We start from the raw sequence: 10,025 nt of genomic DNA, 5'->3' as shown, positions 1-10,025 counted from the left end.
CACAGAATCCACAATAAAAATAAAATCCCCCTCCCGCCCGCCGCCCCCCCCTCCCCAAATTGCTTTGCTTTGTATTTTATAAAACATACAACATCAGAAGAATGCCAGAGGCATCCTACACCACAATTTAAAAATTTGTTAACTGAGGCCTTGGTCCCAGCAGTGCATTTGCATTCGGAAACCTTGCTTTTCCTTGCTAGTTCGGTTGGCCACATACGTTACAAATGCATACAAGAGATCTAGTTTGAAATCTAATCCAGCAAAAGGAGAAAAAAAAAAAAAAACAACAAAAAAGGAAGAATGAAAAATTGAACCGCTTGTTTATCAGAATTAGCTACTCTCTTACACGAAGGCTTCCCCTGTAAAGTTATGCTCAGTTATGAAAACGATAAAAGCAAGCACGTAACAGTTGCAGTGAAATTATTACGATTTTTTTTTTTTTTTTGTCTCATTTTTACGGTGCCTTAGATAGGCAGACTGCCGGAATCAGAAAGAAAGGGTAATTCAGGGACGTGTTCAGAGACAATAACAATCTGCAATTAGGTAAATATTTGGTAATGTTGAAGCTATACAATATAACCCGGACACATGTAGCACTCAGTCCACAAACAGTTTAGCACCATATTGATAGGTCATGCAGCAAAACACTTTCTTCAAGGTTTGCTTGGAAGTTAAAAGCATGAAATAGTACAGTGCAAGGTAGTCTATACCCTTAGCTTCTATAGGGGTAAGGTGGCAATGGCTGATGCTCCTGGCTGTCTTAGAGGTATATGTTGGCAGGTCGCTGGCTCTATGTTCCTATCGTCGTCACCACGCCAGGGTTGATGTTACCTGAAAAGGTTTGATGGAGAAAAAGAAAAATAAATGAGGTTTTTTTCGTGCATGGGAAGCTGTGCAGAATATTGAAGGTAAATGGAGTTGATTGCCAGGACTTGCTATGGAGTCCAGAGCACCACAGCCAAGCTCGCTACAGCCATGCACCGGACTGGAAATGCCAGGGAGCTGGCTGGCCCCCCCTCTCCAGCTGCGCCTGCGCTGCTTACCAGGGACGCAAACTTTTTCACATTCTTTCTGCGTGTTAAATCTGTTCTCATTGCCTCCGCAGCCGCCGTACCAGAACCGGGCGCAGCTCTTGGTCTCGGGGTCGTAGTACCATTTCAGCACAAAGTTCCTGCAGGTCCCCTCGTCTTTTTGCAGCCGGCAGATATCCGTGACTGCAGATAAAAACAGGAGCAAGAAGAGTCAGCAATAGCACTCCTGGATGAAACACAGTCTCTCTGAAGGTATGTGCATGGTAGAGAAATGCCTGTGAGCAGGGTTGGCATGCAAGCTCAGAAAGGGCAACCACAGCATAGGCTTCGCACATCTCCTGCGACTAAATCCCATGTCTTAGTTTGCAAAGAGAAGGTCTTTCTTTGGATGTCTTTGCCCAAGAGGACACCAGCCCTCATCCACAAGCCCTCGGCCGTGTTGCTGTCATGCAGCCGTGGAGCGATGCTGAGATGAAGGAAGAGTGCTGCACAGTTGGCAGGTCTCAGAACTGGGAGAGGACTGGCTGGGCTGCAAGGGAAAAAGTATCTGCACCGTCATTTGCCTATTAAAAATACTGGCTTCCCCCGAAAAGAGAAACCTTCTATGTGAAGATGCTCCCGGACCTACCACACGCTGCCCTGTGGCATCCTGCATCCCTTGCTGGGTGCGCGAGGAACAAAATAACAAAGTATCTGGACGTGTTAAAATGAAATTGCCAAATAAATAAAGTAAAAAAAAAAAAAAAATCCGAGATTAGCCACTAATTTACCATCAAGTCACAAACAAGGCATCCCCTGCAGACAGGGATGCAAAAGCAGCTCGTGGCACCTCTGCTCAGCACAGCGTAACCGTCAGCCATCAGAGTTAGTCCTGGAAAAGCCTTGTTACCAAAGCCCCGAGTCGGGCAGAGCCCCAAAATTTCTGGTATCACGCTTATCGCTGCCACTTATCAGCGGCACGGCTTCAAGCTGCTGGTGTCCAGCCTGGGGCATGAGTAAAAATCATTAAGTCATCAGCCAAACACGTATCAGTAAAACAGCCAGCACCAAAAAATGAATGGGGGCGAGGGGGAGTCAGATGGGCAAAGCGTGGAGTTCCTCTTGCTAGAGGGGTATTTGCAACCAGGATCCTTTTTTTTAATTAAGGGGAGGGGGAAAGTCTTTTACCTTCTTTTTTTTTTTTTTTTCCCCGAAAGCGAAGATAAATCAATGTATACAGAGTACACCAGCAATGACTGCTGGGGAAATTCAGGTCTTGAAGTTATCTTCTGATAATCTTGTCTTAGGATCGTGCCTTTTGTAACCGAAGTGCCAGAAATCAAACTCCTTAAAGGACTCGTCTCTTAAATTGTGGTTAATAGTCCCAAATATAGGGGAATATATAGTGAATATAGGGAAGAGTATATAGGTATAGGGTGAATATATAAAAAGGTGTATTTGCAAGCAAGTTTCTTTGGGGGCTGATGAGAGCAAAGGCATGCTAAACCCATCTATAGTTTTCACGGGAAGCAGGGCGCAGAAGATTATCCCTGAAATCCCGACTAGAAAGTAGGTCTGGCAACAACCCCTACACAATAAGAAAGCCCCGGCGGCGGGTTTACTTTAAAGGAAATTGCGGCTGGTGCTGGCAGCTGCCCAGAGCCCAGGAATGCTGCAGCGAGGCCGGGATGCTCCCGGGATGAAGGTGGAAATGCCCAGACCAATATCAGGCATGCTTCTGGGCAGACCCTGCCAAATGTCTAAACTCTTTCTGCCCACTCATTTCAATTGCATTTTTCCCCTCCGTGCCGTGAGCGACGGAACAGATCGCTGCCAGAACAACGCTGTGGTCAAAGGGGTCAGACTCAAGTGGTCCACGCCGCTGCAGTCGTGAAGGAGATGGGTGGTTTGAGCATGGGTTTGCTGTCTAGATAGGAGGAGCTGGGAATATGTCCTTACCAAGAGAGGAGACATGTCTGAAGGGATGCTCCTGCCCATCGTCCTGTTCTAAATGCAGCTTTTTGAAGCAGGATTTCTTTTTTAATCTCCGTTTTTCCTTGGAATATGAAATCAATATTGACCTTCCAATTCAGCTTTGCTTTTGGGCTCCTACAGCCAAAAGCTTCCCTATGCCTTTGGCAGGCTCTTTGCCTTTTATTATTCAGATTCTTTTTTTTTTTTTTTCTCAAAGTCCATCTCCCTTTTTTCCTGCCTTCCAAACCACTGAAAGCCAGCAGATGTGAACACAAGAATGACTCTACCCCAAACCCCGTGCACCCTTTCGGGAATCCAACCAGTAATGAAAACGTTCAGCTAATGGGAGGTATAATACAATTTTTCTCTGCGACACGGAGTCCAGGCAGCCCAGCTTTTCCCCACCCCCTTCATCCCCTTTGAGAGTGGAAGCAGCCTTCAGGATCAGCAGATGCAGAGGGAAATTCAACCACTTTAGAGGCAGATCTGGCTTCAGGAAATAAATGAAACAAAAGCTTATCCAAAAAAATTTCAAAGCATTGATGGAGAGCAAGAACTAGGCAGCTAAAATGTGCTTTAAGCTGTGGCTGGCTCCGGCATGTTTGAAAGATGGGGGCAGCCACCGTAAGGTGGGGTTTTAATTCATCCCATGGGGAAAATGCGCCCAGGCTCCTCAGTTGCACTTACATTTAATTTTGTCATGGTAAAAAAAAAATGAAAAAAAAAAAATATATGTAAAAAATTAAATAATTCAAGGTTGTCACAGCATTTAAAAGGCTTCACATGGGAGGTGGGTCTGGTGCATGTTTTTGCACCCAAAGAGCCCTGAGGTTTGGGAGACCAACTCATTTCTCAGTGTCGCCCCTGGCTCCGGTACCTGCTATGGGCTGAACCGAGAGCCTGACCCAACGCCCAGCATTTTAAAAGCTGAGCTGTACGCAAGCTCCTGTGTCTCTTTTTCCGTGGTGGATTCAAGCTCTGGTTTTGCAGAAAAGAGAATAAAGCGGTGAATAGAGCGGGGGACCTTGGCAGGGCGGGCAGAGACGCGAGAGTCCCTCCAGGGCCCCTCGGTTGCTTTTCTTGACTATCTGCCCAGGGCAGAACGGCGCCAAGTTCATGAAATATCACTTTAGCCTGAACAACAGTTGCTGGAAACATCATCGAGGCATGTGACGATGATCAGAAGGGGCTGGTCTGTGGGACGGGGCTAGCAGAAACACACACCCGCTGAAGAAAAACACATCAGGGAGGCTTCCCTGCTCTGTGAGGGTGAAATCCTGCTCTAAATGGAAGCTACAGGTTTCTGCACAAGTCACACGCTGCTTCCTCTGGCTGAAAAGTCCTCGAACTGCAACCCATGGGTCTTTGTCCATGATGCCCGTTTGCAGCCCAGAAGCACCTTGCAATCTCTTTTTGCAAGCAGCTGCCACCCCAGGCACCTCCACGGCTGGTGGTGGCCTCCTCCTCGCTTGCCCGCATGTTTCTGCAGGAGCACCCACAGCTGGACTCGGGCTGCACCGCTGCCAGTGACAAAAATTCCCAAGACTGATTTAAGGAGCCTAAAATACACCTAAGAAAATCAAATGGGTGGGAGGGGTCCTTAATTTGCCTTTTCAAACCCTATGAGGATTAAAGCCCTTCCATTAGGTACCAGAGCTTGCTTCACTCCTAGGTTTCCCTCCCATCTCTGCAAAGGGCCCTGAAACACCACTAGAAGGGGGAAGCTGCTATGACAGCAAGGCTTTGCTGGGGTCGGGTTCCCATCCCAACCCCTTGCTGAACCAACACGGGTGATTGCAAGTCCTACCTCCTTCCCAGGTCTTGAAGAGGTTTGCAAACACAACCCCTTAATCTCAGAAACAACTTGAGGAAAGGAGGTGGTCATTGCCATTTTCCTGCGGGCTCCTCCCTCAACTTTGATTTTTGTCTTTTGGTGCAAAAGGAAAACATCTGCACGCAAGACCCAAGCCCCGGGGAGCAATTTTCCATCGAGTGTTTTGGTTACAGGCAGTGAAACGTTTGGCAATTCTTTACATCTCAGCAAAGGCACACCGCTGGGTGGTGGCATTGGTTAATCATCCAGCGATAATAGAAACCGCTTTGGGACCGTGCCACGCTCCAGTTCAGCAACTCCACGCTTCTCACGAAATCCAGCCCGTGGTTTCGCCATATAGCTGTGGTTTGCACGCAGGTCGTGCAAACACATGTCCTGGGGTGACAACAGGCATGCAAGGTGACTTGCTCATGCAAAGCAGATGGGAGGGCATGGTCATGTCAAGGAGCAAATGAAAACCAAGTCTATACTACTGGTGATCTTGTACTGAACAAGCTTGGATGCATGCTATGAAATGGTCAAGGTGAAATAATGGATTTGCTTTGGTTTGTGATTATTATTATTTTTTGGGGTGTTACCTGACGATAATCTTTTCTCAAGGGGTGGCTGCTGCATGGCTTTCTCAGCTGCTGCTGGAGGAAAAAGCGCGTGGGTTTGGATTTTAAATGTTGTTTTCTCTCCAATCCAAACATTATTTGACAATATGATAAAATACAAAAGGATTAATCCTCACGTGGTACTTACATGGTTTTAAGCATTTGCTAATGCACTCAGCTTCGGCCTCAAATCTATTGGCATTACCACCGCAGCCACCATACCAACCCTGGCTGCAGATCTTGTTTTTGTAGTCAAAGAACCACACAATCTGATAGTCCTTGCACTGCATACCCATGTCAAAGTCCAGCAAGCAAGGGTCTGGCCAATCTGCATGTCAAAAGGTGCAAAGGTTAAGTGACTCTGAAAGGGTTAAAAGCTGAAAAAGCAAAGAGATTGAAAAGAAAAAAGAAAAAAAGCCCGGTACAGGACTGGTGGCATCTCCTTGTCGTGCGATTTCTCTTGCTGAACGCAAACCTTTCCCAGCCTCCAGCTTGCCTCTCCCCGCTCTTAATCTCGTCATGCATCCAAGCCCCAAGTCCCTGGACCAAGGTGGTGGGAGCCCCTTGCTCCCTGCTGGCGCACGCAGGATCGGGCCCTCACGCAACTCCCCCCATCTATTTTCTAAAGCTATTTGTCCTGGCAGTAACTTTTAATCCTTAAGTGTGTTTATTTTGACTCTAAAGGCAAGCCACACCTGGTAGACTTTAAGGCTTGATGAGGATTTAAACATATGTTCCTTTCCTGCCCAGAAATGATAATTTAGGTTCAAATCCCAGAGTTTTTATTAGCAAAGATAGGTCATCCGTGCTAGCAGCTGCTTTACCTATATAAGGAGGGCAGAATTTGGGGCTTCCTCTGAGGTCCATCGGAAGATTTATGGACGGGTCTCTCCCGTTGCACAGAGAACTAGAGAAGACTCAGCTAAACAACCCATCCCAAATCCCCTGCCCTGTTTAACGTCTTTAGCCTGTTGAAAAACTTCAGCTTAGCATCCTCGGGGAATGTTTCCCCCAAATTGCCGGCTGCCATAAATCCTCGGGCAGAGACGTTTGCTGCAAGTGGGTCAACAAGAGGAGCTGAGATTGAGAGGTCTGCGTTGAAGCGCAGAGTGAGCACACAGCGCATCCAATTTTCCTTCGGGCAGACCTATAGAAGCCTACACACCTTGTTTCCAAAGGGCTGGCACACAAGGGGTTAAACAAAGCCACGGGGTTGCGTGTCACCTGGTGGGGACAAGCCAGGTGAAGACTTCAGAGGGGATGGCAGTGCCAGGGAGAGGGATCACATGAGTGGGAACGCATGGGAAGGGTGGGATGGTGGGACATGCAGCAAGGCAGAAATGAACTGGTCCCTGCCTGGCACAAGCCCTCCGCTGCAGCAAGCTCCGGTGGTACCACCAGCCAGGTACCACCAGGCATGAGGTCCATGCTCATCCCTTTCAACGCGAGCAGCCAGACCCCAACAGCAGCTTTGCAACTCTTGTTGGCTGAACGCACTGAGCAGCAGCATCTCCCCATGCTTCTCAAATCACCTCCGGAAGAAAATGAGCCACAGTGCAAGCAAAATGCTTAAAGAAAAACATGAGTGTGATGATTCAGGGATGAGTTTTGGATGCCAGATCCGTAGTTGGTGCCTGCGACAGGACTGTGCTGCTTTACGAAGGCTGAGAGCCCTTCCAGACCCTTGGAGGAAGGGTTGCAGCCTGGCACTTACGGTATTGACTGAGTGTAATAGCACCGATATAATGAGCTTGATGTCAACAAAAGCAACGAGATGACGTATGAACAGCTACAGTGATTATGGGTTATTAACACAGGTTAACGGGATTAACAACAGAGTAGGAGCTGACAGCTTGCTCCTTTAGCAGTTTACTACACACACCACTGGTGGCAGAGATAGGCAGATGGGTGAAACTGGAGGGAGGCTACCAATTAGCCAAATTTATGCAAATGTTTGACACTAACTCCCCTGCAATCCCTGGCTGTTGGTCAAGCCCTTGTTGAGAGCTGTGTGTTAAACCAAGGAGCCAAGACCTATTCTTTGCCCCAAAGGGGGAGCGAGAGTGTGAACAAGCATCAGGCGATGTTCTGCATCCACGCCTGCATCTACGTGTGCCGGAGAGGCCGTGGGGCACAGCCTGTCCCTGGAGAGCAGCCAGCGCTTGGGTCCTGGCTCATCGCCCATCCTTGCGGTGGAAACAGGACCTGGTTTGAGTCCCCCATGAAGATCACAGTGACTTCAGGGGGCTCTGGATCCAGCGTGGGGCAGAGACCCCAATACAGGGCTCAGGTCTGCATGGACAAGGCTGTCATCTAGCTCATAATCTGCTGGCTCTGCAAAGCAAAGGACTTGCAGATCCTTTGGTCCTAGCGGGGCTCTGAGAAGGGCCGGGTTTGGGAGCAGGCAAGGGGAAGAGCAGTGCAAATGGCCAGGCTCTCGGTGAGGGTCCTGGCAGAGCCCCCCAGCCCAGCACTCCCACCGTCGCCCATACTCACCACCTTCAGGCCCTTCCAGCGGCTCGGTGTTGAGCATCATGTTGGCCAGGGACATCTTGGGCTGCGCCGGGGTCTCTGGGGGGAAGAAGCAGCGGGGTCAGCCAAGGGGAAGGGGATCTGCCGCAGCGCCCTCGGCACAGCCATAAACAAACTCACTGGCCCCAGCTCCAGCACGGGGGACGCACACAAGTCGCAGGAGTCGGGTCTGGATCTGTTTACCCTAGCACATACATTTCAGAAATGTTTATTGGAGGCAGCTGACGGGATGAGTAATCCACAACCTCCCAGCCACGCCGGGACGGGTTCTCCTTGCTCTTCCCAGCCGGCGGCTCTGCTGCACGGTCGCGCTCATCCTCAGGGGTGACTGTGAAGGAGCATCCCCAGGGTGGGACTTTGCTTTGGATGGTCCCTGCTCACCCCACAGCATGCAACTGGAGGGGTCTGGAGGTGCAGATGTGGCCTCTCTGCGGCCACTTTAGCTTTGCTCCTCTGGCCTTAGAGAGGGAAAAAAGGCATCCTCCAGGGGAGCAAATAGTCCATAATGGACCTTCTTTTGTTCCCCTGCAGCCCTCAAGGATTGTCCATGCATTGCACGCCTCTCCTTGACCACACTCGTCCCATCACAGCCTCACATCTCTCTAGGAACCCTCAACTCTTGTTGAGGGCTCTCACCAGGGGAAGAAATCCCTTGTGGTGGAAAGGAGAACGTGGTACACATTGCATCACGCTCCTTTCCAGGGCAACCTGTGGTTCATTTTCCATGGGGCTGGAGGGCAGGAGGGGGCTGCAGCTACAGGAAGGGTTGGATTGGCTTTCCTCTGGTGGAGGGTATGGGTGTGGGAAAGGGAACACCCACGTACCGGTCACAGCTTGTGGCACAGGTGGCATCACCGCTGCCTGCCCAGTTTGTTCCTGTTTGAGATTTACTGTATGGGAAATGCAGCTTCCCTGGGCATCGAGAGCTCCAACTCGGCACATGCGAATGTTACTTCTACACACTGATGTCTTTTCTCAACATTTTTGTGGGCACATTTATTGCTTGCGAAGGTAAAAGACTTCAGACCTGATCCAAACCCACTGAAGCCAATGGAAAGGCTCTCCTTGGGCACTGAAATTGGCTCTGAAGTGCCAGAAGAAGCTGGATGCAACACTGGCAGGACCAGCGCAAACTTCTCCACACCACCAAGCCAAGTCACCTCTACGCCAAACTATATTAAAAAAAAATTGGCTGTGTCTTAGGTAGCAACTTTTGGCCATGCCGAAGGGTTTGGTGAGGTTTATGTGTGATCTCTACACATGGAGCTTGGATCCGCAAAGGCCTAAACCCTCCGTGTAATCTCTTCTTTGTGGGTTTTTTTTGGACAATATAGTACGCGAAGCAGATAGGTGGCTATGGAAATGGCGATCGGGCAAGAAGCTTTTCTTGCTTATTTTGCAATCAGGCTGGACTGAATTTATTCTGTGTTAACCCAGTTTGACTCTTATTATTAATTACAGCAATGCCGGCTGAACCACACCAAGACCCATTGTGCAAAGCCTCCTGCACGTACAATAGGACAAACCCTGCTCTGGGACTGGCTTTCATTCTCCCACAATCTGTGTCGATTTAACACCAGTGAAGTGACAACTTGCATCGGCCAAAGAAACACATTTGCAGCATTTCATAACCGGGTCCTGCTGCTGGTCCGGAGGATGCCAGGCACGCAGTGACACAACTGAGCATCGCCAGGGCCAGGATCATCGGTACCAACTGATTCCCTCTCCCTTACATGGTTTTTTTTCCATTTTTTGTGTCCATTTTATGAAAAAATACGTTTGCGTGTTTTCCTCAAGAGGTACTTACTTGTGCTGAATGTCCCTGTGTAGGTTACTTTGGGTTGGGATTTCTGGTAGCCGGTAATGACGACAAGATATTTCTGTCCGCTTCTGAGTCCTCGGATGACGTGCTCAGTGCCGGTCAGGTTTTGCTTCTGGACGAGAGAGTGGTCATGCGCTAAGGTGATGGTGATATCAAAAGCGTAGGCGTTGTGTGTCTCGGGGCTGGCCCAGCGCAGCCTGGCACTGTTCTCGGTGACATCTGTGATCTGGATGTCGTGGGTCTTTGCTGCAATGCAA

General features: G+C 49.2%; 1 protein-coding gene across 1 annotated transcript in view; it reads right to left on the bottom strand.

The window, feature by feature from the left end:
- Positions 1 to 301: 301 nt before the first annotated feature.
- Positions 302 to 10,025, bottom strand: part of COL6A3 (collagen type VI alpha 3 chain) — a 62,794-nt gene continuing 53,070 nt past the window's right edge. Inside the window, exons 40-45 of the mRNA XM_075153780.1 lie at positions 9,754 to 10,014; positions 7,911 to 7,985; positions 5,563 to 5,742; positions 5,397 to 5,450; positions 1,044 to 1,214; positions 302 to 831 (exon numbers count right to left, since the gene is read on the bottom strand). Of these exons, the coding sequence (XP_075009881.1) occupies positions 791 to 831; positions 1,044 to 1,214; positions 5,397 to 5,450; positions 5,563 to 5,742; positions 7,911 to 7,985; positions 9,754 to 10,014 (782 nt within the window). The 3' untranslated portion in view covers positions 302 to 790. The remainder of the gene's footprint in view (positions 832 to 1,043; positions 1,215 to 5,396; positions 5,451 to 5,562; positions 5,743 to 7,910; positions 7,986 to 9,753; positions 10,015 to 10,025) is intronic.

The sequence above is a fragment of the Calonectris borealis genome, chromosome 6 (assembly GCF_964195595.1).
Source record: "Calonectris borealis chromosome 6, bCalBor7.hap1.2, whole genome shotgun sequence".
Taxonomy (NCBI): domain Eukaryota; kingdom Metazoa; phylum Chordata; class Aves; order Procellariiformes; family Procellariidae; genus Calonectris; species Calonectris borealis.
The sequence above is the reverse complement of the archived record's forward strand: the minus strand, read 5'-3'. Positions and strand labels throughout refer to the sequence as shown.